Source organism: Chelonoidis abingdonii, chromosome 1 (genome assembly GCF_003597395.2).
Source record: "Chelonoidis abingdonii isolate Lonesome George chromosome 1, CheloAbing_2.0, whole genome shotgun sequence".
Lineage (NCBI taxonomy): Eukaryota > Metazoa > Chordata > Testudines > Testudinidae > Chelonoidis > Chelonoidis abingdonii.
The window spans coordinates 127,611,348-127,631,679 of record NC_133769.1 but is presented as its reverse complement, the minus strand read 5'-3'; the positions used below and the strand labels follow the sequence as shown (position 1 = coordinate 127,631,679).

The window sequence follows — 20,332 nt, the reverse complement described above, 5'->3', positions numbered from 1 at the left end:
GGAGCTCTTGGTTGGACTGCACTGCCCCGTGCTGTCAGCGCTCCACGCTGGGCAAACAGGAATCATGAAATTCAAAGTTCACGGTTTCTGTCTACCTGGCAGTGTTATCTGAGTTTCAGATTGCTTTCAGATGGTTACTGGTGACTGTGGGTACCGTGTGAGGCCATCGTCATTTGCGACACTACCCTAATCCCATCAATACACGATTTCAGCCTATCCTTCGTCGAGGGAGGGTACAGAAATCGGTTTAAAGAGCCCTTTATATAGATCTAAGGCCTGTCGTTGTGTGCGGGCATTTAACTGGTTTACATCCTAATTCAGTTTAACGCGTATTAGACCAGTCCACCTACGACCATTTATATCGATAATAAAGGGCTTTAATCGGTTTTCTGCTCCTTCCCCAACGAGAGCGTTCGCTTAAATCGGTTTCATACTTGATTAGGGTTGTGTGGTGCAAATCGACGTTATGGCCTCTGGGCGGGTATCCCAGTGTTCACTGTGACTGCTCTCCTACATCTGAACTCGTATGCATGGGGGCCAGAAACAGGAAGCCCCGCGATATTTGTATACATTTCCTGTTTGGCCCAGCGTAAGCTCTGTTCAGACGTGCACATGCAGTCCCCATCCAAAAAGAGTCCAGCTGATCCGCACGGGAGTACTGGATCATGATCACTGTATGGAGACATCTGTTCCTATTCCTATCAGAGTTTCGTTACAGAAAGACCGAGTGCCAAACGCGTTTTGAAAAAAATGCAGCTACACGTTGGCAGTGACAGCGTATCGAGAAAGCCAAAGATCAAATGGACGCTCAGGAGGGGGTTACTTGAGGACTCCAGCTATCCGCACTGTCCACAGCCGTCTCTGAAAATATTAATTCTTGGCTGAGCTTCACTAATGCCTGTAGGTTCAAACATGTTCCGCGTTGTTCGGTTAACTCGACAATTACTCTCCCCTGTGAAGAAAGGGAAACATATAGTTCTCGATCTTCTTCTAATGTCACTCTATGTCTACTAAATGCTGCTGGTAGACGTATGCTTGCGGTCAGTAAAATAGCGTATGCTCTTGTCATAAAAGATAGCTAGGGTTCATGTCTATTTACCTGTAAAGGATTACAAAGGGGAATCCACACCTGACCAGGAGGACATCAGGGAAACCGGATTTTTCACAGCTCAGGGAGGGATTTATGGGTGTGTGTGTTTTGTCTTGTCTCTCTGTTCTGTTTCCTCTTGGCTCTGAGAGTAACTTCTCTCCTTTCACTTGTATACTTTCTGTTATCCAGTTAATATAGCAAGGAGAAAGACAGTAAGCTTCTATTGTTTTTTATTTGTCGTCTGTAGTTTGCTGGAATGTTTTAATTGGTTATCTTTTGAATAAGGCTGTTTCTTCGATTTGTCTTTAGAGCATTGACCCTGTTATTTGTTAACCTTTATAAGAGACTTTTTTATGTTGATTTTCTTCGTGTTAATAAAGCGTTCTTTTTAAAACCTTGTTTGAGTTTTCTTGGTTAGGTTAAGGTCGAAGGAGGGGAAATCTCTTTGTGTTAGTTATCAGGTTGATCTGCATAGCCTCTGCAGGTGAGGAGAAGGACACCTTTGATTCCTCTGTGTTTGCATTTCCGAAGGACCTTTGAAACGCGGGTATTTCTAGGGCCACAGGAGGGGAAGCAGGAAAAAAGAGGAGACAAGGGAGGGGTTATTCCCTTTTGTAGATTCCAGGCATCTGTCTTGGGTCCCCAAGCAAGGTTGGGGAGACAGAGTGAACACGCACTGTAATTTCCTTTCGGTGGCAGCGTAATCCGATTATATATTAAGCTTAGGATTTATGCTAGGGCACCCACATTTTGACGCTAAGGTCTCCGAATTAGGAATTTATGCTTCCATAATGATATGCATTTGGCTAGCCGGTTGGCGATAAATGATAGAATCCAGAGAGCCAGTAGGAATATTATTTTTCTTTTTCTCTGCTAGGGCTTTTAAGCAGAGAGAAAGGGTTTGGTTTTAAAAGGAGCCAGAGAGAAATTTTTTTTTTTCTGTTTCTCTCCTGCTCAGTTTGGCTTGCATTTTAAGCAAGGAACCATTAAGGTTTTGCTCAGTTTAGCTTGCATTTTAAGCAAGGAGCCATTACAGGTGACAATTACACTGTACGGCATAGCATATGTTTTACACTTAGAGTCATGGGCTGTGGGTGAACCCCTCATTCACACAGGCTAGCACTCTGCTCCCCTTCACCCGAGGCCCCAGGCTTACCCCTCACCAAACACTTGAAGCCCTGCCTCTAACCCATGCCTCCTCGCCCAGAGCCAGAATAGCCTTGAGACTCCGACTGTGGCCTGAACTGCCCCTGAGTTGCTGGCCAGCCCGAGCCCCAAGCTTCAGGTCACTGGCCCAAGCTGAGCCCCCACTGGCTTCTGGGGAGAGGTGGAGCAAGGACAGGGACTTGGGGTGGAGTGTGGGCAGGGCCACGGCTTTGGTTTGGGGAGGCTTAGCATCCCCTGGCCTACTATAACCGCCGCCCATGCATAGAGTGATCGATTCTTTCCATTTAGGTCATAAAATAAGGTTAGTGTATTTGAGACTAACTACTCAACTGGTTTTAACTATATTCAGATTGCCTTTCCATCTCTTCCTTCAAGCACCATGCTGTAAATCTACTACTGGGGCGGGATGAATTTTTTCATACTAAGAGCTTATTTGATGAAAAATAAAGTTTCGATCAGCCCAAGACTATTTGTGAATCTGACATGAATAGTTTCAGCCATTCACAAAATGGTTGGAGGAGGAAGAGGAGTAGTGATAGAGGTGCTGATGATGGTGCTGGTTGCTGTCTCTCCTTCACTTTCTCTCTCCCTAGTACCCTTAATAACGTTAAGCCCAGTGGTGAGGGCACTCAGGTGGGATATAGGAGACCTAGGTTCAAATTCACAGCTTGAAACAGACTTTCTTGATTCACCAAAAATGCAGAAATATTTCAGATTTGGTTCAACCCAAAGCATTTTTTAAAAAAAATTTCAGAACTGCCATTGAACTGAAATATCAATTATTTGCCCAGCTCAAGCTCTCACTTTCTGTCACAAATGAAAAATCACGAGCTGCATCACAATAGATTTGGTGTGAACATACTGGTAAAGGCTTGCAGGGAGGATTTTGGATGATGATTTAACATGCTCTACATTTCTTATTATGAGCTGTTGGTGCTTAAAATTAAAACAGCAATTAGAAGTTATTGGAAACTTACTTATTCCAGTGAACTTTTCCTTCCAGAGTCTGCATCTCACCAAGTATAGCCAGAAGAAGTGAAGATTTCCCACAGCCAACTTGACCCACAATCATTGTCATCTGACCTATAATAATCATAAACCAAATAAAGAAAGGAGAACCAAATGATAGAACACTAATCCAGTAAAAATTAAAAATAGCTTCCTGCAGTTGTTGCTACCCTTTATATTCTGTGAATGGCAATTTCGCGTGTAACCACCTGTGAACTAATTTTGAAAGAAAAGGTTCAGGCATACAGTATCTCCATCATGTAAGTGTACTGTATAAACCTGCTGGAATATATATATTAAAAAACAACAACAATACTGAGTGATTTATTGAGAGACTGATCTTGGGAACCAAAGTTTTATAGTAATAATTATTAAAATTAATAACAATACCCCAAGTTTCCTATGTGGGTTTGCCCTTGCCAAATTGTGTGTGTGTGTGTGGGGGGGTATTTTAAAACTTCTGGCACTTTTTAATAATTACCATTTTGTGTGATTAGCCTGTTTAAAATTCCTCTCAGTACTGGCCTTATTTATGCTGTTGTCTGTTTTATTTATATACACATGCACAGATGGCCAAGTAGACCTATTGTTTTGAAACTGGCAATTTTTGTCATTATTAGCCATATGTTTAAAACAAACACAAGGAAGTGCTTGTTCACATAATAAACAGTCAACCTGTGGAATTCGTTGTCAGCGGATATTGTGAAGGCCAAAATTATAACTGAGTTAAAAAAGGAATTAGGTAAGTTCATGGAGGGTAGGTCCATCAGTGTCTATTAACCAAGGTGGTCAGGGATGCAATCCCATGCTCTAGGTGTCCCAACGCCTCTGACTGTCAGATGCTTGGACTAGACATCAGGGGATGGATCACTTGATGATTGCCCTGATCTATTCATTCCCTTTGAATCATCTGGCATTGGCCACTGTTAGAAGACAAGATACTGGGCTGGATGGATCATTGGTCCGACCTAGTGTGCACATTTTTATTTCTATCCATTATTTTTTCATTTTTTGGAGTTATAATATAGTTCCATGAACTAGATTTCTTAACCTTTTACATCCTTCTCTTTATATTTCTTGATGTAACCCACACACCTTCTGGGTGTGAGTTCTGTCCCATCTAATAGCACCAAGACCACTTAGAGAGCAATTACAATGTTAACTGACAAATAGTTGGCTTTTAGCTCATACAGTACAGGCTCATGCACCAAGGTCCTAGGTTCAATCCTGCATGCTGACAACAGGGGGTTGTCGGTGTTACATTGACATCAATTTGTTCACATTTATTTTTTGGGTGGAGTAGTGGGGCACACAACCTAACTTGTTCCAAGGTGGATCTTGATAAATGTATTCATGTGATCATATGGCAAAGTTGCCTGTGATAGCAGGAGACTGGACTCAATGACCTACGAGGTCCCTTCCAATTCTATGTTTCTTTGTGCTTTGGACTATGTATGCATGGAATGGTCATTACAGAAAATACACAGTTTCACATGTTTAGCATTTAAGGTGCACATTAATCCTACCTGTTGGAATCCTGATGTTTATATTGGATAATGTGGCTAAGCCGCTTCCCCATGAAAAATATCCATTGGTAACCTACAAAATAATTTCATATATTAGAAGTGCAAACACCTCAATGAATAATTTACAATTGTCAGTTCTGGATAAAAAGGAAAAGAACACTTTTAAAAATGTGATAAAACACATTCAAGTACGGTCACATGAAAAAGTGCAAGTCAAATAAGGGGAGATGGCAAAACAACGCAAAGATTGTGAAGGAAAAATAACTCGTGCATATATTGTATGAACATCCTTTTATTAAAAGGGCAGTCTCCATGTAAAACTCATGGGCCCCATCACCTCTTGCAGAGAAAAATCCATGCAACATTATATCAAGGGAAGAGATGGAGCACACAGAGTATAAACAGGATACTCATGAGGCTCACAGAGGACAAAAAAAAGTAGACACTGGGGCCATATTTTGCCTTTGGATTTGTACACTCCCTTTGAAGTTAACAGGGCTATGGGCTATTCTCCCTCACACAAGAAGGGCATCCATAGGTAGAACTTGGACCAAAGGGCATGTCTGAAACCTGTGCATCTATTTAGCATGAATCTAGTTAGAACCTGTGGGAACAGTTAGTGCATGTTCAGACAAAAGCTTTACCCACATCAGCAATGAATGTGAAAAATGACCTTATGGTACAAAAACTTTGAGTTTGGGAGTGGGCTAGCAGGGAGAACTCAAAGAAGAACCTATAGTATATTTGATCATGTGGTTCTTGTTCTTTCCGAATCACAGGATCGCTTGCTACAGAGAAAAAATAGAGGCATTAAAGGGAATGGATGATTTCCAGCAAATAGTCTGGTATAAATGTATTTTGAGCACACTTTTATCCAAGTATTTTACACCTTCTTCTTGCAGTGAAAGATTCGCTTTTGGAAGGACTGCAGGATTTGGGCACTTTGTTACCAGTTTACTCCAGAACATGAGGCTCCCCTCCATGTGAAGAATGAATCCATGAATTCAAACTACCTTGATTGCAATATCATCTATCTCGAAGGGACATGGCTGTCTCCTTGGTGACTGCTCATAGCTGTCCAGCTGATGCCGTATGGGCTGTTTCCTGTTTATGGCTTTGGTATGCTACATGTAAAAGCACGGAAAGATGAAAGTTGAAATTCTCATAAGATGACAACATTCAGGTTCCTTTGAAAGAAAATAGCCTGTTCCCTTCCCTCCTACCAATCTAGGTCAAGAGAAGAACATGTGAATAGTAACAGGGCATTTCAACATGTGTTGTAACAAAGGCACAACACTATGAGGAGCTAAGCACCTCTCACAAGGGCCTGAATGCCCTCAACTGCCTCTGAAGTCAGTGGAGTCTCTTCAAATCCCCCCATCTTTTATACTATCTAATTTAAACTTCTTGTCAGCATCTGCAGTGCTCTACATAATTCTGTCTCATCCTCCTTATCCTTCTTTGTTAAGTTCAGTGTTGCTCCCAGTCCTCTTCAATTCTACCCAGCCTTATCCTCCCGTTTGTCAGCTTAGCTTCTCAGCTCTGTAACTTCTTCCACATGACCATTTAGGCATAGTACAACCTTCCTGAGTTTGTCCGCAAAGCTCCTACTCTGTTTCAGTCCCTCTTAAAGACTCACTTTTGCTGGGCTGCTTACACAGAATCAATCTGACTTCTATATACATTGCTTATTCTTTCCTCTCCCTCCCCCACCATAATTTTTGTCTGTCTTTAGATTGTGAGCTCCTCAAAGCAGTAACTGACCCTACTTGAATGTCTGGGAAGAATCTGGCACATCACAGGCAGTAAAGTAAAGAAAGAATTCAATCCTTGTAACAACATGAAGGCTACACGGGATATTTAGAACAATAAACTAAAACTGAGAGGGCCAAGTCTGAAAGCTACATCAATCAAGTCATTTCTTAAAGTTTTTCTTTTTTATTAATGCTTAAGTAAGAGCAGGGGCCTGCCCCACTGTAAAAACACATGGTGTTGAGCCCCTCTCCTGAGGAGCTCACACCCTAAGCAGGCAGGATAGGCAAAGGATAAGAAGAAACTGGAAGCACAGAGAGATAAAATGACTTCCCCAAGTCAGACAGTTGGTGAGTGGCAAAGCCAGGCTCAGAAGCCAGGTCTCCTGAGTTCCAGGTCAGCGTCCACCCCACTTGGCCATGCTATATACCCCTTTTTGAGCTGCCATGTCAGAAAAGAGAACTTACAAGTCCTGTATGCTTCTTACAGGATTCATAGGTCACAGAGCTTTCTGCACTTCTCCAGCTGTCATCTCCAATCTCATCACTTATGAGAAATTCATTCAGCTTCTGTACGCTTTAAAAAAAATGGCAATGAGTGAATGCCAGATTTCCATGGGTAAACTTGTAATGATCTTTGCTCCGATCACCAGATCAGAATACTCAAACTTCATGATTGCATGGACTACCTCCACTCCCTTTTGGATTGCATAGCATCCTTGTGGCAATTATTTGCATGGGAAAAAGAACAGTATGAAAGTAGTTAATGCATTTTCAAACTTTATTGTACTGCAATAAGAGCAACTGGAAATGAGGAGAAGAGCTGACACCATATGACTAACCAGCTTTCTGCAATCCATCAGCAAGAGCTCTGTGGCTTGCAGAACACATGCTATTCTTGCTATGTTATTCTTTAAAAAATAATCGGCACAGTTACTCATTAACCTTTTGGGGCTGCCTCAGTCCTCACTTCACCCCAGGGGCATGTAGCAAAGGGGAAAGCCCAACCAACTTGTGAGAAAAGCGTGGCTATGAAAAGCCCTTTACAGTATATTCAAATCCAGAGTTTATCACCACACGGTGTGACAGGAACCTCTTCAACAGGCAGTGGGAGGAAGCTGAGCCAACTCCATAAGGAACGGACACACTAATCGATATAACTCTTATTGTGTGAATGCACTAAAGGAACATGCAATGACAGTGACCTACTGCCTTAGAAGGCATGGGTCAAACATTTATTTCAGCCACAGGCAAAAACTCTTCTGCCACCAGAGCTATGCTAATTCTTAAAGTGAAATAACTGGTCTGGCCAAAGCATAAGCACTTATTCATATCAGGGACAAGCACTTGATCCTATCAATTTATATGATTGATGATGGGGGCCATGAAATGGCCAAGCACACATTCCTTATACCGCTGCACTTGGGAGTTTCTAGGTTCATGGGAGAAAGATGATAGGAAATAAATTTTCCAATGGGTGAGGTTTGTTTTGGCAAATAGGGTCTTTCAATAATGTCCTTTGGGGTGGCTAAGGATAGTAAGTGAAACACACACACCACGGGGATATTAGGAGAGCACTAAACATAGCACAGAGGAATGAGGAGTGAAGGCTAGAGTGATTTATAACGAGGCATGGGATTTTCCATGAGCGCGAAATCATTTTAAACCCAAGAAAAATCTCTAATGTGCCCCTGCTCCCCCTTCAACAAAACACTTATTATTTCATTCGTTAGTGAATGGGGAGTGTGGACTCGGAAGACTAATGTGCTGGGGTTTGTTGTTTGTTATTATTGTTATCCACCAAACAGAGGCAGCAGCAACAATACAACATTTTGCCAGAGTGACTCAACCTGGACTTGGAGGGACTATGTCTGAGGGTGGGAAGTTTAGCTCAGTTTTCAGATCCAGTCAGTGCATGGCATCTCTGTCAGCGAGGGTGCCAATTTGTGCCAGCTGTGGTGGTAGTTTTGTGATATGTACACCTGTGTAACTACACTGAGACAGCAATTCCTTTCACATAGGCTACTGCAGAATCAACAGAGGACAATACATTTCAGTCTCTTAACCAGCAAACTAGAGAGGAATTGTTCAGTCACCCACCACTAGGAGAGCTGTTTTGTCAGGCGATATCTTTTGGGAAAAGTCATACTTGAATTATGGCAAAGTTTGATAAAATCACAGATTTTGTGACACTTATGATTTTCCACTAGTGCTTCTCCCCGTAGCACATATGGCAAATTCCTGTTATATCCTGGACAAACCTCATTGAATTAAGTTAAACGTATCCCCACAGTATGCCAACATTTGTATTGAGTTAAGTTTAACTATTTTAGGAGTTCTTTGTATTAAAAACGTGAATGTTTATGTATTATTGTGAGATTGTATGTAATGTCTCTAGGGGAAAGACATGGCTAATATAATAAGAAGTGTTATGAGCGTCAAAAGACTATTTGAAACAATGGGTTGGACAAGAATGAACTTTTAAAGTTAAGTGGGTTTCCCAGGAAATCTCTTGGAGTTGTTTGCAAATGTACCCCTTGGTTATGCAAGAACTCAACCTTTTGAATCTTCACTCTGAGGAGGGGACCTTTGTCTGCTGATCACCAGTTAAATGAGGACAAGATCAGAGGGCCAAAGTGTATAAAGGAGTAGCCCACAGATTCATGGGAGTGCTTGTTCTGAGCCAATGCCATCATGACCTTGTAAACACAGAAAACCATTCTGGTGGTGTATGAAGGCCTGACTCCTACTGGAGCCCCTGTTGGAACTGGGGTGATCTCTGGTAAGCTTATTAGCACGTGTGTAGGTTCTTTTTAATATATTTTCTCTGTAATGCTTTCGTCTCCAGAATAAATGTTATTGCTTTGAAAAAGCTGTGTTACCTTGTAACTGTGGGCAATTACACTGCTTATAGCAGGCCTGCAGCGGCCCGCGGAGGCTCACTGTGCGGCCCGCAACGGGGAATCAAAGGGCTCTGGGCTGCCCACAGTGGTGAGGAGCCCAGAGCCCTTTAAATCCCAGCCGTGGCCGGGATTCAAAAGGCTCTGAGCTGCCCACAGCAGCGGGGAGCCCAGAGCTCTTTAAATCCTAGCCGTGGCCAGGGTTCATAGGGTTCTGGGCTGCCAGCAGCCGCGCAGAGCCCAGAGCCCTTTAAATCCCAGCCACGGCCGGGATTCAAAAGGCTCTGAGCTGCCCGCAGCAGCGAGGAGACCAGAGCTCTTTAAATCTCAGCCATGGCAGGGATTCAAAAGGCTCTGAGCTGCCCGCAGCTGTGGGGACCCCAGATCTCTTTAAATCTCAGACGTGGCCGGGATTCAAAGGGCTCTGGGCTGCCGGCTGCGGCGGGGAGCCCAGAGCACTTTAAATTTCAGCCGCAGCCAGGAATCAAAGGGCTCTGAGGTGCCCACAGCGGCAAGCCCAGAGCCCTTTAAATCCCAGCCACGGCCGGGAGTCAAAGGGCTCTAGGCTGCCTGCAGAGATTCCCGGCTGTGGCTGAGATTTAAAGGGCTCAGGGCTCCCCAGTGGCTGCAGGCAGCCCAGAGCCCTTTGAATCCTGGCTGCAGCTCCAGTGGATGGGCTGGTGCTGGGATTTAAAGGGCTCGGGCTCCCCTCAGCGGCAGGAGCTCTGGGCCCTTTAAATCCCTGCCCCAGCCCCGCAAAGCTCTGGTTTCCCCCAGCCGGCGGAGCCCTGGGCCCTTTAATTTGCCCCTGACAGCTCCCAGCCACCTCTTCAGCTGGGAGCCCCTGATTGATTTAAAATCAAGTATCACCTCCCCATCCCCAACCTTCCTTTTTGGCCCACAGCTGTTTTGGTGGGGCGGCGCTGGGGAAGGAGGGTTTGTTTCTGCAGGGCTGGGAGGTGCTGGGGCGGGGTGTTTCTGTGGGCCGGGAGGTCTTAGCGGGGGGTGTTTCCGCGGGGCTGAGGGGTTTCTGCCCTCAGCTGTTTTCTTTGGAGTAATGTGGCCCTCGCCGCTTTACGAGTTGTGCAGGCCTGGCTTATAGCTTCAGAGAAGAAAAGCAAGGCAGGTCTTCTAAGGCAGTCTGACTTATTGGGGAATTCACAGTGTAGGCAGGGAACTGTGCAGCCTGGAAATACCCTGGTCAGGAGGGAGTGACACACATATCTCCGCCCAAGAGAGCTGACAGCTGCCTGTAGAGACGGAAACCTGAGAGTGGGTGCCCTTGGTGGACCATAGAGGGGGAAATACAGGTGCAGTTGCCCTGAACTGTTACAATCCTTCTCCTTCCACCTTCCCCACTGTTCTTCCATGCTACTTTATAACCCTACCAAGGCATCTCCAGGCAGTCTGGCAGGCCAGGCCCCCCTCTCCTCTAGCTCTTTCCTGTAATTTGTAAGTGGGAACCCAGAGTGCAGCCTCAGCATCACAATCCCCTCAAAGTCACAACCTTTTCACAGAACTCAGAGCAGACACAAGTGCATCGTTCCCTGATGAGCTATCCAATTCCTTGGTGCCTACTTTGGGTCTGATTCTCCTCTCATACCAGTGTACATCAGGAGTGACTCCACTGCTATCCCTGGTGTAACATTAATGAGTAGAATGGCTTTCCAGATGAGCTATTGCCCCTATTCATGCCAATGGTCCTTTCTAAAAAGGGATCCAGTGTTATGGACCAGGCCGGCTCTAGTTTTTTGCCTCCCCAAGCTCTGAGAGAGCAACTGCCCAAGCAAAAAAAAAAAAAAAAAAAAAAGAATGGCTGGAATGCCTCCCCTGGAATTGTGCCGCCCCAAGCACATGCTTGTTTTGCTGGTGATTAGAGCTGGTCCTGGTTATGCATATAATTCCTTCATAAAGCACAGTCACTATTCCACCCCTTGCGATGGGGAGAAATAGGAGTAGGCTGCTCTCCCCGATGTCAAGGGACAGACCTGTTAGATAGCCATCACTTTGTTTACCCTCCAGCTTCTCCCTCTCTTCCCTTTCTAGTATTGCTAGCCAGCTGGGAGCAATTGTGGCTGGCCAGTGCATGATGGGTGAGGCTAGGAAGGAAGATATGAGCTACAATCCAAGTCAGGACAGTCTGGCCTAGAGTAAGGACTTCAAGATTTGCCTCAATAATAATTTTTACAGCCATTAACTTTATTGACAATTTCCTTGTTCTCATATGATGCAGTAAGATGGAGTGTCTGGTCTGTTTTCTTTATGCCTTTTCATCATTTTAAATAACCAAGTTGAGTCCCCTTCATCCTGTCTGTTTCTCAGAGATGTGTAAAGAGATCTCTTTAATATATGAACATAAAAATGGCCATACTGGGTCAGATCAATGGTCCATCTAGCCCAGTATCCTGTCTTCTGTCAGTGGCCTATACCAGAAGCTTCAGAGGGAATGAACAGAACAGGGCAATTACTCTCTGTCATCCAAACCCTGCACCTGGCAATCAGAGGTTTAGGGACACACAGAGCATGGGGTTGCATCTCTGACCATCTTGGCTAATAGCCACTGATGGAGCCATCTTTCATGAACTTATCTAATTCTTTTTTGAACCCAGATATACTTTTGGCCTTCACAGCATCCCCTCACAATGAGCTCCACAGTTGACTGTGTGTTGTGTGAAGAAGTACTTCCTTTTGTTAATTTAAAACCTGTGGCCTATTTTCATCAGGTCACCCCTGGTTCTTGTGTTATGTGAAAGGGTAAATAATACTTCCTTATTCACTTTATCTACAGTGTTCATGATTTTATAGACCTCTATCATACCCCCTTTTTATCATCTCTTTTCCAAGCTTAAAAGTCCCAGTCTTTTTAATCTCTCCTCATCCAGAAGCTGTTCCATATCCCTAATAATTTTTGTTGCCCTTCTCTGAAGCTTTCCATTTCTAATACATCTTTTTTGAGATGGGGCAACCAGAACTGCATGCAGTATTCAAGGTGTGGGCGTACCATGGCTTTATATAGTGGCATTATATCTTTTCTCATTATCTATCTCTTTCCTAATGGTTTCTAACATTCTGTTAGCTTTTTTGATTGCTACTGCACATTGACCAGATGTTTTCAGAGAACTATCCACAGTGACTCCAAGATCTCTTTTGTGAGTGGTAACAGATCGTTTAGACCCCATCTTTTTTGTATGTATAGTTGGAATTATGTTTTCTAATTTATCTGTTTGCATTTATCAACAATTTTCATCTGCCATTTTGTCACCCAGTTTTGTGAGATTCTTTTGTAACTCTTTGCAGTCTGCTTTGGACTTAACTACCTTGAGTAATATTGTATCATCTGCAAATTTTGCCACCTCACTGTTTACCCTCTTTTCAAAATCATTTATGACTATGTTGAACAGTACTGGTCCCAGTACAGCCCCTTGAGGGACCCTGCTATTTACTTATCTCCATTTCAAAAAACTGACCATTTATTCCTACACTTTGTTTCCTATCTTTTAACCACTTATTGATCCATAAGAGGATCTTCCCTCTTACCCCATGACTGTTCACTTTGCTTAAGAGTTTTTGGTGAGGGATCTTGTCAAAGGCTTTCTGAAAGTCCAAGTATACTACATCCACTGGATCACCTTTGTCCACATGCTTGTTGAACCCCCCAAAGAATTTAAATAGATTGGTGAGGCATGATTTCCCTTTACTAAAGCCATGTTGACTCTTCCCCAACAAATCATGTTCATCTATGTGCCTGATAATTCTGTTCTTTATTATAGTTTCACCCATACCTTATGACAGCCTTGACTGCAAATCTAACCACTGTGGAGAGCAGGAACAGTGGTGTGACCAGGATGTGAAACAATGACAGTGATGCAAAGGCCTGTGCTGGCTTCAGCGTCTCCTCATTTTGATATTCATAGGTCACAAAGGTCTGTCACACCAAAACAAGGGAAGATTAGTGAAAAGGATGTCAAGCTACACAGGCTGGCTCAAAACAGTGGGGGAAACACCTATTGAAATATTTTGCCTGAGTAGAGGCTGAGTACAAACTGAATAAGGACCTCAGTGTTTTGTACATAGACATTTCTTACTGCCCAGCATGAAGGGTAAAGGTATTTCCCCAGTGCATTAGTCATGAGATTCATTTTTGTGCAAAGGACTAGTGCAAACTTATGTCCCACTTAAGTTCAACCATGACTTATTTTGATTATTTAAATTGTCCAGGTCTTGTACTGGGCCCAGAGTAAATTTCACCCATAGACAATGGAACAGCAACACCCCAAAATAAGATATTCTCAAACACAGTCTGTCCCCTTCCAGTTTAGCCACATTTTGATATTCTGTTGGTTTCTGCAGAAGACTGAAATTAATGTTGCTTTTTGTTTGCTTCCCTTTTCACAAGTCCAAATCTCAGGTGTTGTAAATTTATGTTTGGGAATTGAGTTTGTTAGTGTAATACCGCTAGGCAGCCAGCAGAGACATAATAATTCACATATTGTTTCTGTAAAAAATAGGTCCTATATAGACAATGACAGTTTTTAATTGCTTTTCAGATAAAGCGGAAAATATTTTCTTACTGCAAGAACAGCTGCTATTGGGATGGCTGCGTTCATAAAAACTGTGGAAAGAAATAAAATATACATTGGACTATTTGAACTGTACAAAAATCATCTTAATAGTAATTTGTAATACTTTATACCAAATCCAAGCATAGTCAGTTAAATAATATGTTAGCTGAGGAATTCAAACTCAAATATTGTTTCCTAGCCATTAAATCTCCCAAAGGAAAACGCCTTAGCAGGAAGAATTTTCCTTCCATGTCTGACTTAGATCTTAAATACACAAACAAACCAACCAAGAAATGTTATAGTTTCTACATTTTAGTGAATTGAAATAAAATATTTTCATATGAACTGCAGAATTATAATGTATCACAACCAAAAATTGCTTTGAAAGAACAATTTAGTGCAAATACTGGGGCCATTTCCTTCAATTCTACCTCATTACAAAGAATGGAATTTATTTTAGTTCCTAACTTAGGTCTGTCCCAATCACACCTGCTGATGTTATCTCAGTACTTAATGTGAAATCTCATAACTAAGGTTGTAAAAAACTTTTTCAAGTTAAATAATAACAGTAACAAAATCTACCAAACGATGTCAAGCTTCCTGTTGTGTTATTTATCATGTCTTTTATTTTCCATCATGTTTCATAACAAAATAGCCACTACCATAAGCACAGATATCTTGCTTCAACTGAAGTCTCAAAAGGAATTTACTATTGAGAGACAAATCCATATCTAAGTGTTATGTTATAAACGATACTGCCCCTAGAACAGAATTACTTACTGGAAAGCGATGTGTAAAGCGCAAAGGTTTTGAGACTTATGAGCTCCTTGGTTCTTGTTTCCTCTACGCTAGTGCAAAATATGTGCTCCCAGGCATACAACTTTAACAACTTAATGCCTTTCAAGATCTCATTGGTTTTCTTTAATCTCTCGGTAGAATAATCCTTTACATTAAAAAAGTAAGAAATTACAAATTACAAAATTAATATTTTTAAATTATTTTTATTAAAAATGCTTTCTCTCACATTTGTTCTAAAATTAGCCAAACTGGGATTACTCATGACCTAGTATATACTTCTAAGTACTATACATAATGAAATAATATACAATTTCATGTTCCTTGACGATCTTAGAGACTTTAAAGTCATGAGAAGAAAATAAAAGTGATTTTGCATTGAAAAAAATCAAAACTAATATATCTTGGGGAAAATAACCTGAAACCTATGTATCTAAATAGAGAACTAAACCTGGGAAGTGATAATACTGAAGAAGAAAAATGATGGACAATTGGTAATGAAAAAAAATTACATTTGAGGTTGCAATGTGGTATTGCCTCAAAAAGACCGGTTTTGGACTGCGTACAGAAGAGTCACATAATATGTGCTTATTTTATTGATTTATTTAAGTAACAGCCCCTCATCTGCAATGTTGTGTTCATCTGTTTTGGGCACATTATTACCAAAATACATCAACAAGTTGGGAGGAATTTGGAGAAGAACAAGAAAGATCAAAGGGATGGAGGGGATTATGTCTGAAAAAAGTATAAAAGATAGGTCCTCAGCCAGTGTAAATTGGCATACGTCCATTGGGGTCAATCAAACTGAGGATCAGGCCCAGATATGTTTAGCTTGGCTAACTGATAGTTAAGATATGAGGGGGAGATGGTAACAGTCTAGGTATTAAGAAAATTTAAAATTAGGATAAATTTCCAATCAATGAGTTTTATTAGACTGTGGAATCGTTTCTCATTGATGGAGAGTGTGCAATAGGGACCGATCCAATATAAGTATGGAGGTTATTCAGCAATGCAAGAGACTTTTGGGTGGAGTGTTATACAGTAGTTGATGTGATCTATTTCAAAAGGGCTTATTCACATGATTTAATATTTCATTTCTATATTTTATCATTTTCATTAATTGCTGACATTCCATACAGTACACCATTTGAATTAGAAAACAATAGGCTCCATGGTATCTAAAGCATAGATAGTCATAGACGTGATCAAGCTACTCAGATGGGGTGAAATTCACCTCTGTAAAAAGGGTCAGCACAAGGTGCATATATCACTTTAAGACTCAAGTTCAGTACAGTATTTAAGCACACGCTTAAATGTTTTGCTGACAAGGGATGAACTGCTGAATCAGGACCTAGCCCCAGATCCTCAGAAGGTATTTAGGCTCCTAACTTCCACTGATTTTCATACAAGTTAAGATCCTAAATACATTTGAGGACCAGGGCCTAAGTCCTTACTTTCAAGGCTTAAGGAGGACCTGAGTAGTTCATAAGCTTTGTGCTGGCCCACAGCGCAGGAGTGAATTTCTTCCATGCAAATTTAACTGAGCAATAAATGGTCTCATGAGTGTCTATCTTGTTAAGGAACTTCCCCTGTGTAGAACTTCAATCACAATACAGAAATATTACACTAAAAGTTAGATATTTCTTTCTCCTTCCTTCCCCCAACATACTCACTGAACATGCGCAGTGGGCTATCTTTGATGTCTTTGTCACAGGTGAATATTGGAGGAAAGGGTATTCAAATGATCAGAACTCAAATGATCAAGAATGTCAGCGAGAATGTAATATATATTGTACTTAATGCACCTCTTAAAAACAGTTGAAAATGTTACCATTGTACAGTTTCCACTGTATTACATTGAAACTATTTGTTGGCAGCCCAAGAATAAATAAAAATTGAAAAATCAAAATTAATTATGTGGTTTATTTCATTAATAAACATTCCCAAAAGATAGTTCTTAGTTTTCTATAAGTAATAATACTTTGTTCTTCAATAGCACCTTTCATCTCTGGATCACAAATAACTTTGCAAACAGCTTGTGTAGTAGGCAAATATTACTACCCTTATTTTACAGATCTGAAAACTGAGGGACAAAAAACTTAAAAGGCTTACCCAAATTTACACAGCAAATTATTTGAAAAACCAGGAATAGAATCCAGAACTCCCGATTCCAGGGTCTCTGCTTTAACTACTGAACCACAGGCATCACTAAAATAAATTACTTACAAGAGTGCTCTTCTGCGCCTCAGCCAACTTTGTAGCTATGAAATACTGTATTGGAGCGAGCAATACAATAACAGCAGCACCAACCAATGCACTTACTCGAAGTAAGTTATAGAGCAGGATCACACCCATTATGATCTAAGGAGGAAAAAGACACACAGGAAAAGGAATACATTTCAGGACGCCTACAAGACAGTCATGTGAAAAAAAAGTCCTCTCAGACTATATAGTCTAATACACAGAATTTGCATGAATTAAATAAAACCTCACTTCTAATTTACTTCAGAAGTTAAGTTTTGAAATTCTAGGGAAAGTTTCTACAAACCTGTATTATCATTATTTATTTGTATTGTGGTAGCACCTAGCTACCCAAGTCATGGACAAGGACTCCAATGTGATAGGCGCTGTACAAACACAGAATGAAAAGATAGTGTCTGCCCCAAAGAGTCAAGCATGCAGTGACATATTAGCTGTTAAACCAGTAGTGCTCTGGAGTCAGTGGGCTTGATTCTCATTTGTACAAAAGCCCCTTTACACCACTTAAAGGGGTCTTAAAATGGGTATAAATTACATTTACATTCAATTTAAGGCACCCTTCCGCTGCCAGAGTGAGTCCTATTGTAAAACAGAATCAGGGCCAGGAGAGGTACTGATATGAATAAGTGCTACTCATGTCAGAAAGGGCATGCAGGATTGAGTCCCTACTTTTATTTGTTTCACCTTTTCAGTTCACTAATGAATTCAGTTAAACATGTCTTTCCATTGCATAGTCAAACCACTAACATCCAGTCATGTTTAAGATTTTGCAGAGTATTATTTACATACATAAAAATCTTTTCCTTAGCAGAAAGATGGCTAAGTTGCCTAGTGGCAATTTGGGCCTGAGGAAAATCCTGCTGTCCTTACTCACGTGCCTTCGAGGGTACTCAGCACCTTGTTGGATACACTCAGCAACTTGTAGGATCAACCCTCAATCTTTATTCAAGACCAGCAGGATATAGTTTGATGATGTTATATTTAGGATTAGATTGTAACATCAGCCTCAGTCATAAACTGCCTCACCCCAGGAGTAGCTTTGAAAGTCACTGTTCCTCAGGGTACGTCTATACTACTCGCCGGATCGGCGGTTAGTAATCGATCTATCGGGGATCGATTTATTGTGTCTCATCTAGACACGATAAATCGATCCACAAATCGATGCCCGTACTCCACCTTGGCAGGAGGAGTAAGCAGCTTCGATGGGGGGAGCCGCAGCAGTCGACTCACCGCCATGAGGACGGCCAGGTAAGTCGAACTAAGATACTTCGACTTCAGCTACGCGAATAGCGTATCTTAGATTGCTCCCCACCCCCCAGTGTATACCAGCCCTCAGAAACATCCTTCAGAGATCCAATTCCTCTGCTTCAGGATGAGATGGCACCCACATTTCTCTGCCTGACTGCATTAGGGGGAATCACACTCTAGCCCATAGTTAGCAAATGTTAATTCCTTGTCTTTTTTCAGAGAAAGAAAGAAGCTAATTGAACTGCTGATTTAGAAATATCTGTTACCCCAACATGTGAATTGTTGATACCAGCAGCTGCCCAATGCTTTGACAATGAAAAAAATTTAAAAAAAAATATAACAGGCACACTTGATCACTTTTACTTTTGTTTTTTTTTTTAAGTGATAGTGTCAGCTACTGGCTTGATGACAGTTCACAGATTTTAAGGCCAGAAGGGACCATTATGATAATTTAATTTGACTTCCTGCATAATACAGGCCATAGGAGATCACCCAGTAAACTCTGCATCAAACCCATAACTTCTGTACCAGCAACAGCAGATCTTTGAGAAAGATATCCATATCCCAAGGGTGTTAATTCAAAGTCTACTAAAGTCAATTAAAATACTGCCAATTAACTTCAGTGAGTTGTCATTTAGGTCCTATTGCTCCCTGAACTGGAGGAAAAGCAAAGGAAGTGGCAATAGAGACTTCCTCAGACTGTCCTTTCGCTTTCCTGGTGGGATCACCTCCATGGATTAAGAAGATATTTCACTTTCTATATCTATTCAGTCCTTATCATTTTCCTGAGACTGATAAAAAGGTGACCATTCTGCTACACACAATTTAAGCTACATACAATTAGCCTGAAAGCGACCAGCAGTTCAGTTAACAAAGACCAACTGAAAAAACCTCCATATGGTAATCCCTTTTGGACAATTCTAAGCCAGCCTGGATTTGAAGCAGTGATTTATAGGTGAAAATGTCTTTATGGTTACTAATCCCTTATGCCAGAGATCGGCAACCTTGGACATGTGGCCCACCAGGCAGGTTTGTTTACCTGCTACGTCCACAGGTTCAGCTGATTGCGGCTCCCACTGCGGTTCCCAGGGGCTGCGGGAAGAGACGTTGGCCAAAGGATGTGCTGGCCACCGCTTCCTGCAGCCCCCATTGGCCTGGAATGGGGAACCATGGCCAGTGGGAGCCGCAATTGGTTGAACATGCGGATGCAGCAGGTAAACAAACTGGCCTGGCCCACCAGGGTGCTTACCCTGGTGGGCCACGTGCCAAAAGTTGCCGATCCCTGCCTTATGCCATGCAGGCCCTTTATTGTCTGTTTTTTCACCATACATTCTCTTTGATGACCCTGCTAAAAATAAACAAATGACAAAAGTGGATGTCCCCTTTATTATTATGAATGATCTATATAGTGCCATGAATTTACATAGTGTAGATCTAATTTACCAAAGCTTTCATTCCTGTTATTTTTCCTTGACAGCTGTTAAAAATACCTATAAGTTATGACCTACTCATCCCCACTCAGAAGCCCAAGAGTAAATTTTTCAAAAATATCTTAGGAGCCTAAGGGCTTGGCTACACTTGCTAGTTGCAGCGCTGGTGAGGGGGCTACAGCGCTGCAACTTAGCAGGTGTCCACACTTAAAAGCTCAGCCAGCGCTGCAACTCCGTTTGCAGCGCTGGCTGTACACCTGGGTCCGCTACGGGTGTAGCGAGACCAGCGCTGGTGATGCAGCGCTGGTCATCAGGTGTGGACACTCACCAGCGCTGTAATTGGCCTCCAGGGTATTAGGAGGTATCCCAGCATACCTTTTCAAAGCCTCTCTGGTCATTGCTTCGCACTCCACTGCCCTGGGCTCAAAGCCTGGAGAGGAGGGGGAGGGTGTAGAGGAACCTGAGAGGGAGGTTACTGAGGTGTTTGGAGACTCCCAGGAGTCATGCAGCCAGGAGCTATTTTCCAGCCAGGAAGAAGCTAGCCAGTCACAGCCGCTGGGACTTGGTAGTGAGGAACCAGCAGAGGAGCCTGTTCC

At 42.1% G+C, this 20,332-nt stretch overlaps 1 protein-coding gene across 4 annotated transcripts in view; it reads right to left on the bottom strand.

The window, feature by feature from the left end:
* Positions 1-20,332, bottom strand: part of ABCC9 (ATP binding cassette subfamily C member 9) — a 119,630-nt gene that overhangs the window by 54,758 nt on the left and 44,540 nt on the right. For all 4 annotated transcript variants that reach the window (XM_032798330.2, XM_075069972.1, XM_075069966.1 and 1 more), the window contains exons 10-17: positions 17,026-17,160; positions 14,785-14,947; positions 14,014-14,054; positions 13,225-13,367; positions 7,011-7,119; positions 5,805-5,915; positions 4,792-4,864; positions 3,235-3,340 (exon numbers count right to left, since the gene is read on the bottom strand). In XM_032798330.2, the coding sequence (XP_032654221.1) occupies positions 3,235-3,340; positions 4,792-4,864; positions 5,805-5,915; positions 7,011-7,119; positions 13,225-13,367; positions 14,014-14,054; positions 14,785-14,947; positions 17,026-17,160 (881 nt within the window). The remainder of the gene's footprint in view (positions 1-3,234; positions 3,341-4,791; positions 4,865-5,804; positions 5,916-7,010; positions 7,120-13,224; positions 13,368-14,013; positions 14,055-14,784; positions 14,948-17,025; positions 17,161-20,332) is intronic.